Genomic DNA, 24,923 nt, shown 5'->3' on the forward strand with positions numbered 1-24,923 from the left:
TTAAAAAGAAGCTCGTGGACGCTCAAGTCCGTCTCCTCACGGGATCTGCCGGCCTCTACGCCTACGGGGGCCTGGTTATCTGGCGTCGTAGTCCCTATCTGTGCCCTCGTCGTCCAAAACGAGCGCCAGCTCGTCGACGTGCCCGACTACATCTGTCGATGTGGTACCTACGATGACGACGATGTCCGCATCGTCTACGATGGACCAAGAGGTTAGACCTATAACCTCCATTGTAAAGATCTTGACGGCGAAGAAATCCGTCTCGTCGACGACCATGGCAAAGAAACATTCGTTGACGCTACCACCTTCGTCGACGGTAGCCTCATCGACGTAGAGTTCCTAGTCGACGACCACATCGTAGACGACGGCAGTACCGTCGACTAGGAAAACCTTGGCTCCATCGACGGCTTCCGCTTCTTCATCAACGTCTGGACCCTCGACGACTGTTTCGACCACGAGCTCGTCACCGGAGCAGTATTCTTTGGCAACTGCAACAACCTTTACTGTGGTGACAGCGACTACTGTAAAACGCCCCGCTCCGCTGGTTTTGAGTCCTATTCAAGGTGGTTCTGGCTCCCCTGCTCAACTGTTTGCGTCTGCGGAGGAATAATCTTCAGATGGTTCTTACATTGATGACTGTATGAAATAACAAGGACCCCCTGACACAGTAAGGAACTTCGAGGACAGGGTAAAACACAATGTGGATATCTTCCTAGACAGTTAAAATTGCTAAACGTCTATGATTAGTCATTCAAAAGCAGGGAAAATGCAATGTCAAGCAAGTGAGAATTAGGTTTAAAAATCTATTTTATTAAAAATGAGAAAGTAAAAACAGTAAATTCAACAATAGATTTTTGACACAATCAGTAGTGACGTGGCGAGATTGAGATTAATTTGCGTTTCGGCGCTATAACAGCGCCTTCTTCTGGGAATCGAGCCACAGATTCCTAGAGATGATGAAGACATAGTCTATATTAAAATACCCGTACAAGCTTGACCAGTGCAACAATGTGTTCAACTGAAACAGTATTTACAGTGCTTAAAATGAATGACAATAAGAAACAAAGTAATAACATGCAGTGCCTTCAGGGGAGGTAGTGGTTAGAAATAGCAATATGTCACATAACATATCATGAGTAAATGTATTCCCTATATATAGATGTGGAACTTCAGAGGTCATGATAAAAACTAAGGTTAAATATCAAAACAAAAGATAATAGGAAGGGCATGATTAATGCAAGGAGGAGAAGTGAAGAAAAATGTGTACCTGGCAAGAGAGGCAGAGGGAAGAGGGATGTATACGATATATGTGGAATACCAGAGGGGTGAAAAAAAGGAGAAGTATAGAATAGATTGAAAAGAAGTATCAACTGATAGTACCCATGCACCCTATGTGTAGGATAAATGATAGACACAGAGAGGCTAACCAGAAGGGTATGAATTATAATACCTGTGTCTATAAGGACCGGCGGTCAACTAAAATGAGGAACATTGTTGCACTTCTCAAGCTTGTAGGGGTATTTTAATATAGACTATGTCTTCATCTCTAGGAATCTGTGGCTCGATTCCCAGAAGGCGCTGTTATAGCGCCGAAATGCGCGTCAGAATTAATCTCAATCTCGCCACGTCACTACTGATTGGATCATATAAAGACAGTCCCTCATTTTAGCCTATGATTTTGATATTCTGTACATTTTTTTCCAAAAATCTATTGTTGAATTTACTGTGTTTTTACTTTCTAATTTTTAATAAAATCTTTTTTTAACATAATTCTCACTTGCTTGACATTGCATTTTCCCTGCTTTTGAATGACTAATCATAGTTTAGCAATTTTGACTGTCTAGGAAGATATCCACATTGTCTTACGTTGATGACCCCTTTCGTCCTGCGAGCAATCCTTCGGAGCTCCATATAAAGTATCAGAACTATGAGGAAGAGGATAATGATGACAGGGGGGTCACTCTTCCCAGTAAGTGATGACCAGTTGGATGTTGACCACGAAGTTCCTATGGCACAGATACCAGTGTCTTTGATTTCAAACCTTCAGCACATGCTAGACGATTACAATCGTCGATTCCCACCTTCTTCGCAGGCCTCTCCTACTTTGCCTCCTATAGGGGAGAGTCACTTCCTGTTGCTCAGGCAAGATCACCAGTTCTTCCACATCCTGATACGGATGATGATGATGTCCGGGATGATACGGACCAGGACGACGACCCTGTCCTGGTAGTTTGGGACAATTATCGGGCCCAGACCCCGTCTCCTCCTTCTACTTTTCCCCCAGCGGACATTGACGGTTTCCACTACTTAATGATGAGAGTTGCGAAGCGTTTTCACTTGCCCATGGTAGTCAAACAGGATTGTTTCCTTTCTGACTTCAAGGATCAACCTTTAAAGCAAGTGCACACCATTCCAATAATTGATTTTATATGGAAAGAGGGGCTCAAACTAATGGATTGGCCTAACTCCATCCCGGCCGTACTTACACGCTTTGACAAGAATAAGGTGCCTGAGGATTCACCTGCATGCCATGTGTCACAACCAAAGGCATACTCAGTCATTGCGCAAGCTGCACAAAAGAGGTCTCGTAACCCAGCCACTTCATTAACGTCTCCACCGGATCAGGAAGGTCGCCGCCTGGATACCATTGGGAAGAAATTCACCACTATGGCGGCCACGACTGTCAGGGCGGCAAACTCCTTAGCCATCCTCGGGCGATACGACCGTCAGATGTGGTCAGAGATCGCGGCTTTGGTTGACCTACTTCCGGAATCCTTCAAGGCAGAGGCACAGAAGATCGTGCAAGAGGGCGAGAAAATATCCTCTGAAATTGACTGTGGCGTAGATATTTCCTCAACGGGCTTCAGACAACTCGCAGGGGCTGCAGTCTTACGGAGGCAAGGCTGGCTTAAGGCTACAGCTTTACGGCCTGAAGTGCAGGCAAGAGTGCTTGATTTGCCTTTTGATGGTGAGTCCCTCTTCGGCAAACATGTGAACGCCTTGGAGTCCATTAAGAAAGACACGGACACAGCTCATGCCCTGGGATCTCTCCAGTACTGGAAGCAGCCCTTTCGTGGAGCACGTGGCAGAGGTACTTCCTCCAATTTTCGTGGCTCCACCCAGTACCGCTCCTATGGTGAAAATAAGCAGCGCTACTCCTATCCACCTCAGAATAGACAATCCGATTCCAGGCCTTATAGACGGAAAACCACCTACAGAGGAGGTGCTACCTCTAAGAAACAGTGACTTTCCACGAATCAAGTGTTCTCCTGCTCTGAAAATTGGAGGTCGAATCTCCCAAAACTTTTGCAATTGGTCGAAAATAACTTAAGATCGTTGGGTCTTAGATGTCATCTTAAAGGGCCACGCTCTCTAATTTCTCAAATTTCCTCCCAACCGCCCGCCATCCGGCCCCCCTCCAGCGCACTTAAAGGAACTGTTTGCACAAGTTGCAGTTATGCTTAAAAAAAAAAAGGGGCAGTCAAAGTGGTTCCTTGCTTACATCAAGGCAAGGGCTTTTATTCCCGCTTTTTCCTTATCAAGAAAAAATCGGGAGAGTGGCGCCCTATCTTAGACCTACGAGCCCTCAACAAATTCATAAAGTCCCAAACATTTCGGATGCTGACCTTGCTGGAAATATTACAGTTCCTAAATCCTGAGGAGTTCCTCTCTACAATCGACCTCCTTGATGCATACTCCATGTGCCAATCCATCACAGACACAGGAAGTACCTCCGTTTCACAGTGGGATCGAACACTTCCAATTATAAGTTTTACCTTTCGACCTTCGTTCTGCGCCGTGAGTCTTCACAAAGATCATGGCTCCGGGGGCGGCTTATATTCGCCTACTGGGCATACGGTTCTACCCATATTTAGACGACTGCTTGATAAAGGCCCAAACCTTTCTTACCGCAAAACAGCAAACTCAGACTTGCCTGTCCGTCTTTAAAGCCTTGGGTCTTTCCATCAACCACGAGAAATCGCATGTCCCCCCAGCGCAACAAAGGGTCTTTCTAGGATTATTAATAGACTCATCTGGCAAAGGTGTTTGTTTCACCGGAGCGCCAAGATCGCATTACCAAGATCGTAGCTCTTTTTTACGCTCAAAGTCCGCTTCTGTCCGAATGTTAAAGTCCTTTCTGGGCATGGCATCGTCCTGCATTGAGCTGATCCCCCAATTGCAGGATACACATGAGTCCTCCAAGAAGAGTTGGACAAACAATGGCTGCAAGTCTCGGGGTCGTTAAACGACAAAATCTGCCTGACCCCTCGCAATCAGGGAGCATTGGAATGGTGAGCTCACCTTCCAAACATCGCAACTGGACGGCCGTTCCAGGACACGGACCCCACGCTTACCCTTATGACGGACGCTTCATTAGAGGGTTGGGGTGCACACCTCAAAGGGTTGTCGGTCAAAGGCAAATGGACAGCAGCTCAGCGCAAATGGCACATCAATCGCCTGGAACTCTTGGTGATCTTTCTCACACTGAAATCTTTCCAGCTGCTAGTAGAAGTGGAGTCACTCCTGGTGCGCACACAACACCACCAGTATGCACTACCTCAACAAGCAAGGGGGTATGAGATATCTTCTGCTCTCCAGACAGACACAACAGATCTGGGAATGGGCGATACACCAATGAGTCCAGTTAACAGCAGTGTACGTACCGGGTGCCTCCAACGCCCTTGCAGACTCTCTCAGTAGATAGTCTACGGACAATCACGAATGGGAACTCCATCAGCCAACTCTGGAGTATGTGTTTCGGTTGTGGGGCCAGCCGGAGCTGGATCTGTTTGCGACTCCGCTCAACCGCAAATGCCTACGCTTCGCAAGTTTGCATCCCCACAACGGATCGAGCGGGAATGCATTTTCGATCAACCGGTCGAACAAATTTGTTTACGCTTTTCCGCCGATCCCTCTGATACCGCGCCTCCTGCACAAGATGAGACTTCAACCGTGTCACATCCTATTGATTGCGCCCAGGTGGTCGCGTCGCCCGTGGTTCACGGATCTTCTATGTCCCCTGCCTCATCTTCTCACCCTGAACCAGGGCCAGATTTGCCATCAGGATCCAGTGTCTCCAGCTTCACGCTTGGAACCTGAGCAGCATGAGTTTACACATCTGAATATTGCTTCTGAGTGCAGAGAGGTTCTTGCTCATGCACGTGCTCCTTCCACAGTCAAAACCTATAAACTGAAATGGAAACGGTTTTGTGTTTGGTGCCACAAGGAGAAGGTCAATCCTCTGCTCGCCACACCTGAGCAACTCCTGCCTTTTTTCCTCCTTTTGGCAAAGTCGGGACTTACACATTCCACTCTTAAAGTCTTCCTGGCCGCGATTTCCCGCTTTCGCAACGATGGGCCATAACCCTGTAATCCTCTCGGATCATTCATCAGTACTTTAAGGGCCTGTTACGCATGTTTCCACCTATCCGGCGTCCACCACCTGCTTGGCGTTTGAATCTGGTCTTATCACAGCTTCTCAAACCTCCATTCGAACCTATTCATTCAGCGGAATTAAAATTCCTTACTTGGAAAGTTTCCCTCTTCCTCGCACTTACATCCTCCAGGCGGGTGAGCGACATCCAAGCTTTCACCATTCAGCCTCCTTTTCTTCAATTCTCAAGGGACGCTGTTACACTTTGTACGAACCCTAAATTCATTCCAAAGGTTCCTTCTGACTTTCACCTTAACGGACCTGTCATTCTTAAGACTTTTTTCCCAGACCCTCAGTCTCCTGCTGAGCGCTCTCTTCATTCTCTGGACTTGAAACGCTGCCTTAAATTCTACATCCAACGCACTGCTACCTTTCGTAAATCAGACCAGCTCTTTGTAGCCTATGTACGGATGCGCAAGGGACATCCGGTACTAAACAATCCATTACTCGATGGATTTCTTCTGCCATTTCCTTCTGCCATCAACGGGCTGGTAAACCTTTCTGCTCCGGCGCGAACACACTGAACGAGAGCAGTCGTATCCTCTACCGGCCTGTTTGCTGGAGTGCCTCTACATCCGATCTGCTGGGCCGCCATGTGGTCCAGCAGGCACACGTTCACGAGGCACTACTGTCTGGAGACGGCTGACGCTGCAGACACTGCTGTGGGTCAAGCGGTGCTACGCAATCTCTTCAGATAAAGGTGAGCCTCTTTTGCTTCCTGCCTCCTGTCATAAAAGGTGTATGTATATGTGTATATATGTGTATGTATATATATATATATATATATATATATATGTGTATATATATATATATATGTATATATATATGTGTATATATATATATATATATATATATGTATATATATGTATGTATATATATGTATATATATGTATATATATGTATGTATATATATGTATGTATATATATGTATGTATATATATGTATGTATATATATGTATGTATATATATGTATGTATATATATGTATGTATATATATGTATGTATATATATGTATGTATATGTATGTATGTATGTATGTATGTATGTATATATATATGTATGTATATATATATGTATGTATGTATGTATATATATGTATGTATGTATATATGTATGTGTATATATATGTATGTATATATATATGTATGTATATATATATGTATGTATATATATATATGTATGTATATATATATATATATAGTTCTTTACAACCATTCCTTCTCCTGAAAAAAATAACGCAAGTAAGCCCAGAATTCGCGCCCTTTCTCACGGTGGGTGGCACTACTTCCTTTCCTACTTAAAAAGGCTTTGCATTATGGTCTACATTCCCTAAACTTCTGGGACTTGGAGTCAATACATTCTGCTTTATGCACAGTGACACCTTTTGTGACCGTTATATATGTATCTACAGTTACTTGCAAATCATTATTTACAATTAGCACCCCCTTATTATAGTATATAGACATCAATTCTAGGTATAGTACCTAATTACAGTTGATTTACAATTTCTGCTATTGGGTGCAATTGATTTAGTTGCCTGTAACCACACACATTTATATGAGACCTCTTTTATTGGGTATAGTACCCCTGAATTTCTCCCTTTGTTTAAAGTCTCAAGTGGCTCAGTCTTTTTCTAGGCCAAATCTTCCCCCAACTTTATCATTTCGTGATTGTTGCTACTTTTAATCGTCGGTATAATTTTTGAGGCCAACCTGTACCACTCAATATGTCGTTTGTCATTCAATGTGACTGCAACCAGATGTATATAGGGAGCACAATTTGTACACTAAAGAAAAGAATACTGGAACACATCAGAGCGGTAAAAAATAGAGATGCAACGGCAAAACATTTACGTGAGTGCCAAGGAGGAGACTGGAAGAAAATGTTTTTCTTTGGAATTGACAGTGTCAAAGAAAATAAAAGACTGGGTGATCGCAAACTGAAATTAAAACAACTTGAATCAAAGTATATAATCCGAATGGAAACTAAAATCCCGAGGGGGGATGAACCTCGATGAGAAACTTTTGTACACTTGTGAGGTGATCCCTTGATCCCAACTAATGGACAAAACTGAAATTAAATATGAACGTAGTTTGGGACAAAGGTGAAACCCATGGCCACAAAAATTATACTGACTGCTGCAACTGCTCGAAAAGCCAGGTCTTGAGGAGTTTTCTGAAGGTCAGCAGGTCTTGGGTCTGCTGTAGGTGAATGGGGAGGGTGTTCCAGGTCTTGGCGGCGAGGTGGGAGAACGATCTGCTACCTGAGGTCACTCTTCTGAAGCGGGGGACTGTAGCGAGGTCAGCGGAGCTGGCGGGTGGGGGTGTAGAAGCTGAGTCGTCTGAGGTACGTTGGTCCGGTGTTGTGGAGTGCCTTGTGTGTGTCGGTGAAGAGCTTGAAGGTTATCCTCTTGTTGACCGAGAACCAGTGCAGGTCTCAGGTGGGGTGTGATGTGGCTGCAGCGAGGGATGTCGAGGATCAGGCGTGCAGAGGCGTTCTGGATGCGTTGGAGTCGTCTCAGGAGTTTAACCGAGGCTCCTGTGTAGAGGGCGTTTCCATAGTCCAACCTGCTGCTGACAAGGGCCTGGGTGACTGTTCTTCTCGTTCAGTGGGGATCCACTTGTAGATCCTACGGAGCATGCGGAGGGTGTTGAAGCAATTAAAGAACCCCTCAGTCGCACACTATATTTTAGATAACTCTCCTCCCCGTCACTTCTCTGCTAGAACACCACTCACACTAATATCCAATTACTCTATTCTACGCTGGATACTATACAATCCGACTGCCTGAGTTCAAGTCGCTTGCGGGAACGCTCCCGCCTAGCTTTCGAAGTTGGGACCCGGCAGTCGGAGCAGGTCTTGTCGTCATGATCGATGCCGAGACAGTGGAGACACGACGACGGTCGGTCGCAATCCTCACAAGGCTTAAAACCTGGCATCCCTACCGGCACCGTTCGTAGTTGAAGACTTGAAAGAATGATCAAAAAAGTTTTAGTCAAAAAATGACTAAGGTACCACTTTTTCCGGATCTGCGCTGCTGGCGTGGTAAAAAGAACTGACGTCAGCACGCGGAGGCGGCGTCTAAGTACTCCGACGTCATCACGGCGCCGACGACTGACGCGGAGCTGCAGACGACGCCTAACGACGCGCAAGGGTACTGCTACGCAAAAAATTACGGATCCAGTCTGACGCCTGGGGATATTCTAAGGTAAGGAATCTATCACTAACTAATGTCTCTTACAGATATATCGTTACACAAGTAGTAACTTGTGCGTCAAATCTTTTGATCTACCACGAGCACTGTAATCTTCCATCTCCCACTTGCTCTCCCGCAGTTAGTTGTGCATACTCCAGATCTCAACCTAGATGGAGAAGCAAACGTAATCTAGACCATTCCACCGACCCAACAGGCTTGTCAAATACCTTTCGACCACAGATATCCTCTATTCTCTCTTTATAATCCCACCCACCACGTCCCACCTTCCGTCAGGCTTCAAACCAATATCACCCAACCACAAAGGATAACACAAACCCAGATTAATTAATTAATCTAACCTCAAACTTGTCCCATCTCACACTCTTCCACTACCATTACCAACCTAAAATGTTCACTACCTAACTGCAGATCAGCAGTGAAACACGCTGCCGACATACAGGGCTTATTACTCAGCTTGGACCTGGGTCTACTAATTCTCACTGATACTTGGCTAAATGAGTCCTCTTCTACTATACTAGACATCCTGGTTCCACCCAGCTACTCTATCATCCGCCAACATCGCGTTCTACATCTTGGGGGCGGTATTTCTTGTAGTGTAGTTCCTATTTTCCCAATAGGCTCTGCGCATTGGAATAATATATCCTATAGATTAGATGTAGGACTGAGGTCGCCAAGGTCTCTACCGCATATATTAAACTTCAGGTTTCAGGTTTCAAGTCTTTATTTCGATTTTTAACAAATCATAAGACACGTTATAATACATAAAAGACAGTATGTTAAAAAACTCTTAGCAAAAAAGAAAAAGTACAAAACATTAGTGAGCAAAGGCTATATACATGTGAAACAAACCATATAAACCACGGAATAATAACCTAAGATAAATTGATTTTAAAGGAGTTAAGAAAAAGTATTAAACATCTAGGGGGAGAAAACCTGATTAAGGACATAGAGATTTAATAATACATATCAAGTCATATCACTAAATGGGAAACAAATGCATGATAAAAATGCAACAATGCAGAAAGTAAAAACCAAGTGTTTAGGCAGTAAACAGAATATATCAATTTACAAAACACCATTTGCGGGCTCTAGCAACTTTGTCATAAGTTTTAACCTTATGAGCCAGGCCCACCCCAAATATTTAGCTAGGCTCACTACAAAGACCTCAGAGGTGTTAGTCTTTAGCGCCCAAATAGCATCGGCAGATTTTCTAAATGGTAAGCGCTGAAACAGTGGTTTTAACCATTTCTTTCGCGGCACCAGGTAGCGGGGGCAAGCAAAAAGAAAATGGCCCTCTGATTCTTTCTGGCCCGGGCAGCCTTTACAGAAATTTGACACCCCCGTAGACCATTTGTTAACAAAGGTATTCAAGGGTAAAGCACCCACTCTGAACTGATGATACAGTTTCTTGTCCAATGGTTTAGTTATTATATCCCAATAAGGTTCACGGGACAGGTCTAGCTTGAATGTAAGGAACCTGCCCGTGAGACTGATATTGCTGGAAAATGAAACTCGATTTAGACGAACAGAGGCCCAATACAAGGCTTTAAACTCCTGTTTAGAAGGAAAAGCATTGGATGAAGGAGATGTCCAGAGCTGTACTAAACAGATATCAATGAGGATGTTTTTTACAGCTTGAAGCCATGGGATTTTTCCAGATCCACTGATTGACCTGACTTCTGCTAGTTCTTTCGCGAATAGAGACAGGTCAGGGGAAGTCCATATTCGCCTCCAGAGGGCCACCAGCCTAAATCTAGCCATCTCGTTAATCGGTAGGCACCCCAAGTCCAAACAGAGCGGGATTGATGGTGTCGACTGTGGTAGGCCTACCAGGTTTCGTAAGAACTTGCATTGGGTTTTAAAGAGATTAAGGAGATCCATATGGCCCCAGAGATCTGCGCCATACAGGATAGCAGTAGTGATTTTGGCGTCGTAGATCTTGAGAGCTGGGAGAACCCGCTTGGTGATGGATCTCTTTTGCTCTTTTATAAGACAGCCCGGTAACCGTGCAAGCTTGAGATGTTGAGTGTTAATTTGATCTTTCCATCTCAAGCGGCTGTCCAGAGTAACCCTCAGGTAGGTCATAGTCTCGACTTGCTCGAGATTAACCCCATTCAAGCTCACAGAGCTCCGGACAGAATGATTTCTAGAAAAAACCATGAACTTTGTTTTACCCACGTTCACCGCAAGATTGTTAATGGCACAAAACTCCTCAAAGCGGTCCAAGGCCCGCTGCAGTCCGCTGCGTGTTCTGGAGAGGAGTAGGGTGTCATCGGCGAAGATGAGCAATGGGAATCTCATTCCAGCCAGCATTGGTGCATCAGTGGGGGTGTCCATAAAAAATTTCACCACTTGGTCGATGAATAAGAGGAAGAGTGTTGGTGCCAGGACGCACCCCTGACGGACACCTCTAGTTACGGGAAATGTTTCCGTCACTTGGCCCTGGCCTCCCCACCTCACCCTCGCATAGTTATCCTCATGGAATTTAATTATGAGGTCAAGTAGTTCTGATGGGCAACCTAGATTTTCCATCACTCCCCACATTTTATCCCTTGGCACTATATCGAAGGCGGACTTAAGGTCGATGAATGCAGCAAAGATGGTACCGCCGCCAAGCAAGACCACTTTCCAATAGATCAGGCAAAATCTAAACACCTGATCTATGGTGCTTATGCCTGATCTAAAGCCCGCCTGCATAGGAGATAATATGTCCTCAGATTCAATCCAGCCCTGCACCCGTCCCAAAACCATACGTGGTATGATTTTTTGCATGGAGTCTGAGACTAATAGGGTGGTAATTCCCTGGGTTGGACCTGTCACCTTTTTTAAATATTGGGATTATCTCTGCTCCCTTCCATGATTTAGGGATTGTGGCTCCTTTGACTAAGGGGTTAGCGATCATGGTAATGTAAGGGAGCCACAAGGCTGGGTTTGATTTAAACAGGTCCGCTGGGATGAGATCCATGCCCGGAGCTTTCCCTCGCAGGGTCAGGCCCAATGCCAGCTCGGTCTCTGATACTGAGAAAATGAGCTTCTCCCCGTGGATGTTTAGTGGGAGTGTCGTACCCGGAGTGTTTAAGGGTTTGGAGTTATCGGCTCTGAATTGGGCAGAGTAGAATGTTACCCACTCATCTAAGGGAACATGGTTAGCCGGGGTGCTAGAGTCTGGATCCTTCCCCCACTTGACTAGGTCCCAGAACTTTTTCTGATTATTCGAGGTGGAGGCGTCCAAGAGATCTGACCAAAACCTGTCCTCCCACTCCCGTTTACATTCCCACTGGGTTTTTCTGTAATGAAGCCTAGCCGCTTTAACTGCAACCATATCACGAGATTTAATAGTTTTAATGAGATCAGAATGAGCCTCCCTACATTTTTTGTTATACCATTTTTGGGGAAGGGAATTGGCTTTAGTGGGAGCACTTCGACAAGGGAGGGAAAGTAGGGACTTTAGATGGTCAAAGCAACTAATGTGGTGATTAATAACATTGTTTGCCAAGTCCTGACTTCCCCCCAACAAATCAATTTTTAACATGTGATTGTACACATTTTTGGCCATTGTGTTAACATTGTCCCATAAGGATTCATCCTCCATTATCCTGGACCATTTCAACCTCCTCCTGTCATTGGTTAACAAAACGTCCCCTGTTTGTGAAAAGGTTGGCTCCTCTAGTCTCTTTATATCTGGCAGTTTCAATGATAATAACAGTGGATTATGGTCGCTTTCCGGACGTTGTATTACTACCATGTCTACTAGTAAGGTCCAATATTCCAATTTTAACAAAACATAATCGATGAGGCTCCGCCTTAGTCCATTATCAAAGGTACAATGTGCTTCTTTATCCGAACTTGTGCGGCCATTACAAGCTCGGAATCCCCTATTTAAGCATAGGGCCATCCAGTTAACTGCTGCCTCAGTTGCTTTAGCCATTTTATCAACCATCAAATCAGGTATGTCCCAAACAGCATCCTCAGCCGAGCTCCAACTGTCCCCCATATCTAGCAATGGCTCTATGGTGCAATTTAAGTCTCCAGCTAAGATGATGATATTCCCACTGCCTATTTCAGCAAGTTTGTGGTCGATAACGTTCAGCAATGGCGGGCTACGGCCACCAGGCATACCTCTGGCATATATGTTAAAAAGGTACAGATCAGGTTGATTAGCCTTACCCAATTTGATTAAAAGGAGATCCGGATGCTGGACAAGTAACTCTGTTGGATAAAGGCCCAATGACTGCTTCACCCAAATCAATAAACCACCTGAGGCACGCCCTTTACCCCCTTTAATCGCAGGTTTAAAGAAATTTGCATAACCCAACTTAAAGACTGGTTCGATTGCCCAGGTTTCTTGGAGCAAGATAATGTCATATTTGTCCACAAATTCCAGCCAATCTGCAGAGGACATGCGGGCCTTGATTCCTGCGATATTCCAAGATAAGATTTTTAGATTATCAATGATTTGGACCGCAGGTGGAGGTTGAAAAGATGAAGCTAGGATAGGTGCCTGCTTGCGCCCCCTATCCTTCTTGTTCTCCGTGGACTTGTGATTGTCCATGGAATCAGCATTTAACATAGCATCTAGATCATCGTTGGATGCAGGTGAATTAATCGCCCTTGTCTCAAGGCCTCCCTTAACTGCATCTAAGTTAACAATTGGATGTAAGGTCTCCATACTACACCTTATTGGCTCATGACCAACTACTTTAACAAGGGAGGGCTCACAAAGCGTTGTGTGAAGTCAATCTATGGCCTCAAGGTCAGAAAGGGGGCCAAAATGGTTGAAGAGAAATGGGCGTTGGCGATCAAGAGGGGTTAAGCCAGGGGGTGTCTTATAGCTGGGGGCTGGCGGAAGGTGGGATATGGTTGGATGGGTCTTTGCCTATATGGGTAAAAGTATGATAGGGCCAAAGTTTGGACATCCCCCTGTCTAGCAAATCTAGCTTTTCTGCAGATAGAATCGACCACCCATGGGTCTTTGAACGAGATCAAAATACAATCTCCCTCCAGATCCTTGATCCCATGGCCCACCCAGTCCACTCTTCTTACATATAAAATTTCAGTAGGAGAGGAGGGGGTTAAGGGTCGATTTTTATTTAGCCAGAAAATTACTTTGTTACGGAGATCCCCATACGACTCCTTACTGCCAGGTTTTAGTGGGGCAACACCTGTCAAAACTATTGTGTGTTGAGTTGCTTCAACAGGTAGATCAGCACGAGGGGTGGTAAATCTTCTGTGTCTCCCTTCCTTATGGGAATTGTTACTGCGTTGACCAACTGTATCTCTATGTGACTGGGGGCGGGCGGGGGGGGGGGGGGGGGGCGGGGTTTGTTTTAACTTGAGGCGGTGGCCCAGTACTTTGATGCCCGCGGGAATTATGTCTCTCAGTAACCGTTGTTTTGGGTACCTGGGTTACAATGCTCGTGGATGGTTTAGAGGATGTGGCTTTTTGCTTCTCCCCCCCCTGTGGGCATGTTGGTATTTGACCTTGATATTTTATTATGGGCTGTATTGCTTTTTGCCATATTATTACTAACTAAGTTTTTTGGGGCTGTTTGTATTTTGCTAACTCCTATGTGACTAGTGCCAGATAATTTTTGTAGCATGGCATGGTTTGAATTAATTACGGCTTCCATGCTGTCGATTTTTGAGGTCATTAGCCTTGTCCGCTCCAAAACCGGTAGTAATAAAGTTTTGAACATGGCCTCCATTTTAACTAGCAGTATTTCATCGCTATTAAGGCACGTGGGGCAGGTGTTTGAAGAGCCCAGTGTGGTGAGGGAGGGGCACAACATATTAAAGAACGCAGAGGGATTTTGTGTATCAACAGGATGCTCCGAGCCCTGACTCCCTTTTTCTGGGCCGTCTTTTATTTTTGGAATCTTTCGTTCTCTCCCCTCTGACAGTCTAGAATCTTGTTTTCTCTTTTTGGTATTAAAGTCAGTGTTAGTGTTTGGGGAATCCACGATGTCAACAGTATTAGAGACGTTAAGAGGTAGATATCCAGATATCTGGCTAGGTTCAAGCCCCCCGCTAATTTGTGAATCGGCCCTCTGGCTAACTTGTGAGTCATCTGCACTGTACCCATCTTCCTCCAAAGTAGAAGCAGTAGGACTCACCCCCTGCTTTCTAGATGGACAATGGCGTCTGTGGAGGATGTTTGGACACAGTTGAAAGCAGCATGAGTTACGGGGCTGGTAATGGTAGCTAGTTCCCCCAGCGATGAACGCTTTCCACTGATAAGATCAAGCGAGAGTCTTTTTTCGACCATGGCAATTTCCTTCTCCAATATCCCCGTCGCCCGTGTGATAAAGGCGTCAAGGGGGCCTGATACGACTCCCTTGGTAGTATGGATTTGGACTGTGCGTTCTTTACCTGACCTTAAGGGCATTGTACAATATAGGTGAGATTAAAGATCACACAGTTGCCGTTAGACTGTCCTTGCAAAACCCAGACGCAAAAGTTTGTATACTAAGGTGCGCTGCCTACCTTAAAAACTTCCAAACGGCCAGGGGGGGTGGGCCCGGGCCGGACTCTGCCGTACTCGAACGGCCTCAAACGGCCCGCTCTTTGCCCGGTCTTCGCCCCGGTCGCTCCCGCGCGCTCCCGCGCAGCGGATACTCCGCCCAAAAAGTAGGGCGTGAATGGGGCGGGGGGCGTGGCCGGCAGGGAGAGCGGCCACAGGTGTAGCACGCAGGGGCTCCTGGACAATGGAGTCCCTGCTAGCCTGCTCGCAGCCCTGCCGGTGGACAAAGTTCTTCCTGAACAGCGCTCCCCTCCCAGCGCCTCCACAGGGTGTCTCCTGGCGCAGCGGGACCCGCGCAGCGGGTCCGGCAAGGTGTGGGTTTATTCCCAAGATGTCCAGCAATTTCAGGGAGCAAGTCGAGTGAGCCTCCACCACGGCTCAGGCAGGTCAGCAACAACGTTATTAAACTTAATAGTGAGTGCCAGCTAGCTTAGAGGTCACTAGAAATTTTCTCATTCACAAGAAGGGATTCGTTTTTGACAACCGCATAAACATGACAACTTTGTTTCCCAAGAATAAGAAATATATCTCTAGAGTCGTGGAAACAATAGATTAGTATTTCACTAAATCGTGCATGCTTCGTTTCGACAGAGTTGTAGAGATATAGAGACGGGCGTTTTCAATAAAAAGGTTTATTGAACAGTCTTCTTTCTCATACAAGAAAAGTGAACTGCTACAATCGTTAAGCAGACTGCAAAGTATAATGCGTACAGCGAGAACAATATTATTAAATAATACTGTAAGAGCATTGAATGGTTTTTTAAACCATATATACATACATAAATAACAATAGCTAAAAATGCTCAACTTGTGCTTCTAAAATACGCCTACCCTATGTACCTAACCTAAGTCTAGTACGCGGGAAGAAGTAAGTATTGTGTAGCATAGGTTTCGTTTTCTTTGCCAAGAATCTATCTAAGATTTCTCCAGCTTCTAATCGGCTCCATACCTTAGTTTAGAATGAAGGTGGTCTGGTATCTCATTTTAGGGACTCGATTTTCCAACACCCCGCAAGGGGAGCTTGGAAAACACAAGCTGGATTCTCGCCGAGAGAAATGCAGCCTCTCGATCAGTGCGTCCTTCGGCACTTTCTGTAGTGAGCTGCGTCGGGCAAGTAGATAGTCGAACTGCTCCGAACCACCGTGTCTTGCTAGAGTAAGTGAAGGCATATTTATACCTTGAAGGTGTCTAGTTTGACGTAAAGTCGGGCATAGTAACGTCAGCAAATAACCCCAAGGGAATAGTTGTTCTTTGCAAAGTACACAAGTTCTTGGACAAATCCATATTCAAGCAATGGAAGGTCCCTGACTGCTTAAGCCGATTTTCCAAGAAATCGTTGTGACGTTTGGTACAGGTGGAAGTAGCCATGCCTGTATTTGGTCTGCATGGGCTATGTCTAAATAAGGGATTGATTTCTACGCCTATATTAGGTCAATGTGATTTGTACCTATATAAGGGCATGAATCTGGAAAATTCACTCATCCTAAAACTCCACACAACAGTATTTATTGATCAAACCTCTGTCAAACAATCACTTTCCTCTCCAACATCTGGCTGTGAATATATGATAAATCTCTACCAAAGACCGCTCCACCTGCACCCTCTCTACCATCCCCCAGGTGATAATCTTACCATCATCGAACAAATCATTGAGATCTCTGCCAACCTTACCCCATACAACAACCAGGTTTTCCTAGATGATTCAACATTTACTGGAATGACCCTAAGGATCCACTAGTGAATTGCTTTAAGGCTTTCCTCCACAACCTCAACCTGACCCAAGTCTGTAATCGCCCTACTCATATAAATGGGGCCATCTTAGATTTAATCATAGCCAAGAAAAATACCATACTATTGTATTCTATTCAACGATTGGATTCTATTTAACCCTGCGACTGGACCGATCATCACTGCATCACCTTCTCCATTGTTGGACAGGCAGCCATCCACAAAGGCCAGCCTGTGAAAACATTGGATCAGTAACACCCTCCATCTCAATCCAGACCTGATCTCTGCCACCATCCTTAACCTCCTGTCTCCTCTCACTGATCTGGTTGATGCTCAAGACCTCACTAAGCACTACCTTAACTCTGTCTAACATCATGGACTCCATTGCCCCCAAACAACTAAAGAGTCCCGATGAGAAGAATCAATACCTGGTTTAACTGTAGCCTTAACTGGGAACACCGTGCTATTAGACTTGCAGAAAGAGTGTGGAGACAGACCCCCATCTCTTTCAAACCTTAAACTGTTTAGTAGAAAAAGGAACTACAATAGGTGCATCAGAAGTGCTGAATCCTAATTTTTTCATCCGCAACTGAAAACAGCCTTCAAACGTCCCAAAAAGCTGTCTGAACTGATGAAACTACAAACAAATGGGAAACGTAAATCCTCCACATCTCACACCACAACCTTACCTACACATTTTCCTCCTTTTCTGAGAAAACGAAGTCAATTGACAATGAGCTCTGCATTGCTGTGAATTGTTTAGCACTTGAAACGCAGTCGCAATGCTCCTCCACCTCGCAGGAAATGTATCCTAACAACCTTCTCTTTAAACCTAAAAACAATACCTCGTGGTCCATCTTTGAGACATTTTGATGACTCTGACCTCTCAAAACTACTCCCCCTCCAAATTCCTCAAGGAAACTTTACAACTCCTGATACCCCTATGGACTAGAATTATCAATGCCTCTTACGCAAGGCACCATGCCAGACCTGTCTAAAAAGTGGACAAGTCACACCTATCCTTAAAAAAGACAGATGCAAACCTCTAATCCAAACAATTTTTGCCCGATTTCGAGCATCCCAACCTTCGCCAAGCTCCTGGAAAAATGTGTTCTTCAACCACTCTGCAGTCACATTGACCAGCACCAACTCCTCGACCACTGCCAATCTGGTTTCAGACCAGGTCACAGTACTGAAACCTCCATGGTACTCATTGTCGATTATGCTTTACGCTTTCTCGATCATAATGAATGTTGTCTTTCAATCCCTCTTGATCTATCAGCAGGGTATTACACAGTCTAACATGAAACCGTCCCGAACCTCTTTGACCTTAGGATGGAAGGTCAGTCTAAAATGGTTCTACTCATTCCTACAAAACAGATCTCAAGGAGTCCTAATCAGTCATGACTTATCCGATCAGACACTGGTCACTATCTGCGTTCCCCAAAGTTCTTCACTTTAGCACACCCTCTTTAATCTTTACATGAAACGCCTGACTGAAATCCTCAAACACTCCAACATCTCCCACCATATGTACACTGATACACGATTGTACATGAAGATTACCTCCCCTAACGACATCAGCATTCTCAATAACCTTTTGAACAAAACTCAACACTGGTTAACACTTAACCACCTAAAACTTAACGCCCTCAAAACCGAATTCCTATTAATCTCGCCTCCCAACCCCACCTCTAGCATCAAAGACTGACTCCCACTACTCACTGCCTTGAACTGTACCCCACATATCATTGATTCTGCAAAATCCCTAGGAATAACGCTAGACAACAACCTCTCCATGATGAATCTCATCCGCTCCACAACCAGAGGGGCCAATTTCCATCTCCACGTCTTAAGAAACCTGAAGCCTTTCCTGCGCAATGCAGATCTCAAGATGGCAGCACAGGCTTTCGTGATCGCCAAACTTGACTATGGGAATGCTTCCCTTGTTGGCCTACCGAAAATAAAACCAGCACCACTGAGGGCTACCCTCCATGTGGCTGCACGGCTCAACACCGACATAAAAAAAATTATCACATCACCCCAGCTCTCCATTCTCTGCACTGGCTACCTTCTGAATCTGATCCACCTAAAAATAGCATGCATGACATACAAAGCCATCAACCACATCACTCCATGCTACCTACCTCAGAAACTGGTTCTATCTGGAAGGAATAGAGCTTCTAGCAGTGCATGCTCCCTAATGCTGAAACCCCTAAAAGAAAACCTGTTAAATCTTTTACTGGAATTGCCCCATGCATTTGGAACTCTTCCCCCAGAGCTCAGGACCATCCCCTCTTTTCAAAAACAGAGTAAAAATGAGACTACTGAATAATCTCCTTCCTATCTGAAGCGACTATCCATGCCAATTCGATTTCTTTGGTGTTTTCACTGCCTCTTTGTTTTATCTTTTCATGCTGTATATTCTCTATTTTGCTTCTTGTAGATTTGATGCTATTTATTAGGTTGTACAGCGCTCTGACAGCAAAAGTTTGGTCAAGTTCGTGCTTTATAAAAACTTTATATATAAAAAAAATCTCCTCCCCCACCGTGACTGGCTCTGATGTAGAAAGGCACTCCTGTACCCGAAGCCCCAGGGCCTTGGTGAGCTGAACAGACGGTTTCCCTATGACTCTACTTTCCTCTGCTGTTGGTCTTCCTCCTACAACCTCCGGTGCCATGCCAGCAGCCTGTTTGGCAAGAGAAAAATCTCCATTGAGAAGCATTGGGTGCCAGATTCTGAATTTGCTCCCGGCTGCCCCAGTGCCATAGGTGGTGTATGTTTGCTGCTTTGTGGCCCCGTGCTTGTGCTAACCCCAGAGCTTGGCCCCTGCTACTGATTTACTGATCTGTAACCAGGCACCCCCAGTCGTCTTTGAAAAGCATTGTGCCGAACTCTGATTTTGACCTTTGCACCCAGCTGCCCTTGTGCTGCTGGCTGTGCGCAAAATAAAATAAATAAAATAAAAAACCTGGCCTTGCACCATGCTGATTTTTGGTCCCAAAGACTGGATTTGTACGTGCTTTACTTGTCTTTTTAACTGCGATATTGTTCTCCCTATAGAATAACATTGAACTGTTCTGAAGAGTTTTTAAGTGTTGATTTTTCAAAGTGAAAAATAGTTTTATTTAAAAACGTGCTCACCTTATTGTGAAGATCCTAGCCTTAAAATAAAGTACAACCAAAGTATAATTTTCTAAAATTCGCCATGATCTCCCGGAGTTGTGTATTATTGGTCCATGTTGTGCAATAAAGGTCTTACAGTCCTCTTAAGTCCAAGGCTGCTCACCCCCCACTAACACTAATAGACCACTTTGGGTTTTACGTTGAACCCCGTACACCTTTGAGGAACCCCTTGACTCATGCACAGTATAACTACATAGAGGAGATAACCTATACATAGCCAGCTTCCTACAGCATCACAGGTGCGATGTTAAATGTGTTTACATCATGAGTACTTGATTATGATCAGAGGTTCAAAATGTACATGCAGATGTGACTGTTTCAATTTATATTCTATCCTTTGTGTTTTTTGCCTCCTATCAGATTGTGACACAGCACGGCCCTGAGGCAGACAGGCATTTACTACGCTGTCTATTCTCACATGTGGACTTCAGTGGCGATGGTAAAAGCAGTGGCAAAGATTTTCATCAGGTAATTTTTTTTATATAATTATTTTTTATTAAATCAAGGCATCAAACAGAAAAAGACACGTTACAGATGAATCACCTTATACTCAGTAACACAATAGTAAGAAATGAGGGGAGAGAAAACCAAAATACATACTTATCAAAGATATGGGGGAACATCCAAATACTGAATTTCCAGGTGGTACACACATCTCTCCTCTATACTTATTCCATTGATTCCAAATTGAAGCCCATTTCCGGGGACGCCCTCTTGCAATATACAATTTTTTTTCTGAACATACTCCAATCCAAATCCTTCTTCCAGTTCTCAAGGGTAGGAGGAAGCCTCGCCCCCCATAGTTGGGCGATATTCCTTTTCAAAAAAAAAAAACAGGCAGCAGTCGGTAAGCAATGTGCACTGTTCCCTGGAAAAACTATTTTCCACTAAAAGTAACCAAGGTGATAAATCTTTACTCCGCATTACCTTTTTACTGCCAAAAAAATCACAATTCAGTCATCACAAACTAAATTCTTCATCATTTCTGAATATACAGTACGTATTGTGTACATACAATCGTGAATACTGAATATCTATCTAAATTAATACATTTGTATGATTTAACATTACGAAATCTCAATCCTGTAGCTCAGTGTGGTTCATTGTCTGTTCATTATTAAGATCAGTAGGTTCCCATATATTGAGAAGGCACCTTCGTGTCTCCGGTAACAGGGAGACACCAGTGACCCCCTGAATAATATTATGAATACTACCCCAATACTCAGTCATATAGCGGCACTCCCAAACAATATGTAAAAAGGTACCCACGAGCCACATCCACGTCTACACAAACCATCTTCCGACAACCCCATCTGTACAAGGCGGGGGCCCGTAACATAGACCCTATACAGTATTTTAAACTGTACCAGTCGCAATCTTGCAGGAATAGCGACTACTTTTGGAGAGGACACCGCTAATTGCCAATGTTCATCATCCAATTCTAAGACATCCTGCGTCCATTTAACCCTCAGTTCCTTAAGTCAGTCCGCCCTATTAAGTTTCTTATATGTCAGGGAGATCGTTTTGTCAGGGAGATGACCATCCAAGATTCTATCCTCAAGAGGGGAGGACTCCGGCAGCTCCTCCCCTTTAGGAAGAGCTGCTGTAAATGAGTGTCGAGCTTCCAAATAGCGGAAATATTCAGAGACTGAGAGCTCAAACTCGATTTGCATTTCCTTAAATGTTTTTACCCGCCCCTTGTCCCACATGTCCTTAACAGTCGAGATCCCTATCAACTCCTATTTATCGAATCCCTTAGTGTTCCACAGCTTACCCAATCTCTCTGAATTAAAAAGTGGGGTAGCCAATGTTAATTTGTCTTTCCACCCCAATGAGCTCGTGGCATCATGCCAGATTTTTACTGCATGCTTCATCGGTCCCGTGAGATCGAGCCGCGCCAATTTAGAGTACAATGCCCTACTATAACTGCCACCCGGGAGAAGCCATTATCCATAACATACCCGGCATCCCCAATGGGCCCATATGTGCCATGATTGATAGCGGCCAGCTGGAAGGCCCAGTAATATCGCCTAATATCTGGGAGGGCGATACCACCGTCATACCACGGGAGCGTTAGCTTGGCCAAGGCTACACGGGGCCTCCCCTCCCACTGCAATCTGCGCTACAGCCCCTCTATTTTGCGGAAATAACTCACGGGCACTGTGTCAAGTGTTTTGAAGGGCATAAAGGAAGCACGGCAGGGACATCATTTTGAAGAGGGCTGCCCGTCCCAGCAAAGAGATCGGAAGCCTTCACCAATGAGCGGAGTCACTCTCAAGCCTCTGCAGAGGGGGAAGAAGATTTTCAGCATATCTAGTGGTCGTATCCAAAGAGATAAAAATACCGAGATATTTAAATCCACTAGTATTGACCTGGATGGGACAATTCCGTGGGGGGACCGGGGACTCTCCACTGAGAACACACAGCATAGAGTTCGAGGCATGTGGGCTGCTAAATTCACATCTTAGCATTAGATCGCCGCCTAGTGTTGGGCTCGGATGATCGCACATTGTTGTCCTGGAAGAGTCTTCGAAGTATCCTGAGATAGGTGGCTCCTCCCCTGGACTACAGTGCGCATGGGCATCGGCTCCATCCCCAGATTGTTTTTTTCCGCCATTGGGTTCGGATGTGGTCTCGACGTCTTACTGTCGGAACCAAGAAAAACTAACTTTTAGCGGCCAAAAGGCCTCGATTTTCTTGCGTCGGTATTGTCTGCGCACGGTCTCGAGTCTTCCGTCTCTTGGAGCCGGAATAAGCGGAGTTTTCTTCGCTCTCGGAACTTTGAGGCCTTCTCATCGCGACACGACTGCAAAACTTTTCGGACATGGAGCGGAGCCCGTTTAAGTACTGCCCGCTCTGTGGGTCCAAGTACCCACACATCGATCTACACCCCGTGTGTAACAAATGCCTTTCGCCTGACCACGACGACGGCAAGTGCAAGTTGTGTGCACAGTTCCGCTCAAAGAAGACTCTCAAGCTTCGGCGCGCGATGCGCATGGAAGCTAAACAAGCGGCCCCGGATCCGGAGAACATCTTCGGCGACCAAGACGAAGAGGACCAGGGTCATCATCTCCAAATCTCCCCACCCGAGACGGAGGTCGAGGCGGATCCGGGAGACGACGACGGAGTCGCGGGTCAAGGCCCTGAATACGTCGACGAGGTAGGAGACGACGATGAGATTTATGGGGCCGCGGCAGACAGCTCGGGGGACGAGCTCTGCCCCGAAGGTTACGAGGATACCGACCGGGACACGGGATCGCCTGTCGGCCTTACCCAAGACCCGTTGCCGCAAGCCACAGCCCCGCCTTCGGGCCCGGCCACGGACTTACTTGCTGAGCAGACTGTTTCGAAACCGAAACCATCGGGATCGACAACACCTAAAATGGCCGACCCGAAAACGAAACCGAAACTTAAGGACTCGAGTGTCCCTAAGATGGCTGCCGTGCCGGTGAAAAAGACGGTGCCCGCTACCCCATCGACTCCGTCGACCTCCGGTCCGCAGAAGTCGAAGAAGTCCGTCGATTCCGATGCTGCAAAATCGAAACCGACGCCAGAGGAGGGGTCATCCAAGAATGATGGTCGGCACGGGTCAGCGGCTACGACGCCGTCCAAGCCCGCCAAAGTCGGCTCCAAGGAGGCTACGCAGGCACACGGAAAGAAGTCTGCGCCCCGAACACAGGAATCGGAGGCGGTAAAGACAGGATCCGCGCCCAAAGCGCACAAGGCCCACAAGGACGTCGGATCCGAAGGAAAGATCAGACCATCCTCGTCAGCGCCGAAACAAACTGTGAGTGAGGCGTCCCCCATAGCCGAATCACTGAAAAGAATCAGGGAGAAGGCCTTTGCCCCGTCGGCTCCGATACCGTCGCCGCAGCCGCAAAAGGACACTCCAGCGAAGCCATCTGGGAAACTTCTCTTTATTTTGCCGCCGAAGGAGGCGCCGAAAGCATTTTCAACGAAATCGGCACCGAAACAGGTGATTTCTTCACCGACTGGCCCACTTCCACGTCGGGTACTCGAATCCGAGGACGATTCAGAGCATTTCATCGACGCTGACACAGGCAAACTGACCCTCTATAAGAGGAAAATCACTGCGGAGCCAGTGGACCCCTATGTCATCCCACTGAAGAAGAAGAGGGTGCCCCTTGACGCCTCAGGCCTCACGGAACCAATCCAGCCTCCTCCGAGACGGAGCCCTACTCCCTCCCCAGAACACTCTGTGGGTGAGGGGTATGATGAGGACGAGCAGTACAATTTCCCAATCAATGAACCTGATGCACAACCGGATTCATATGATGACACTGGTGACCAGAACACCCAAGGTGCGGGGCAGGACCCGCAGCTTTTTAATGCACGGGCATCCCCGACTGAGGATTCAGCAGGTTTTCATGCACTACTCGAACGGGCGGCAGCCAATCATGATGTGGACATGCATGCCGACCCGGTTGAGGAAGACTTCCTTTTCGACACTTTTTCAGTCTCAAAGGACAGTAAAGACACTGCCTATGCTTAAAGGAGTCCTCAAGCATGCTGGGGACATATTTAAGGAGCCTACAAGAGCGAGAGTGGTCAACCCTCGCATTGAAAAAAAGTACAGACCTGCACCTGCAGACCCCGCATACATTCGGGGACAATTGCCACTGGACTCTCTTGTGGTCGCCAATGCCAGGAAACGTGCCAACTCCCAGACTACGGGCGAAGCTCCTCCCCCGGATAAGGAATCCAAAGTGCTAGAGGCAGGGGGCAAAAGAGTAGCTGCACAGGCATCAAACTTTTGGCGCATCGCCAATACACAGGCGCTCTTGGCGCGTTACGATAGGGCGCACTACGACACCCT

General features: G+C 45.9%; 1 protein-coding gene across 7 annotated transcripts in view; it reads left to right on the plus strand.

Annotated features, from left to right (window-relative positions):
- The window catches only part of CNOT1 (CCR4-NOT transcription complex subunit 1), a 1,826,813-nt gene that overhangs the window by 120,967 nt on the left and 1,680,923 nt on the right, over positions 1-24,923 (plus strand). For all 7 annotated transcript variants that reach the window (XM_078668607.1, XM_078668606.1, XM_078668608.1 and 4 more), the window contains exon 3: positions 20,447-20,554. In XM_078668607.1, the coding sequence (XP_078524733.1) occupies positions 20,447-20,554 (108 nt within the window). The remainder of the gene's footprint in view (positions 1-20,446; positions 20,555-24,923) is intronic.

The sequence above is a fragment of the Lissotriton helveticus genome, chromosome 12 (genome assembly GCF_964261635.1).
Source record: "Lissotriton helveticus chromosome 12, aLisHel1.1, whole genome shotgun sequence".
NCBI classification, from domain to species: domain Eukaryota; kingdom Metazoa; phylum Chordata; class Amphibia; order Caudata; family Salamandridae; genus Lissotriton; species Lissotriton helveticus.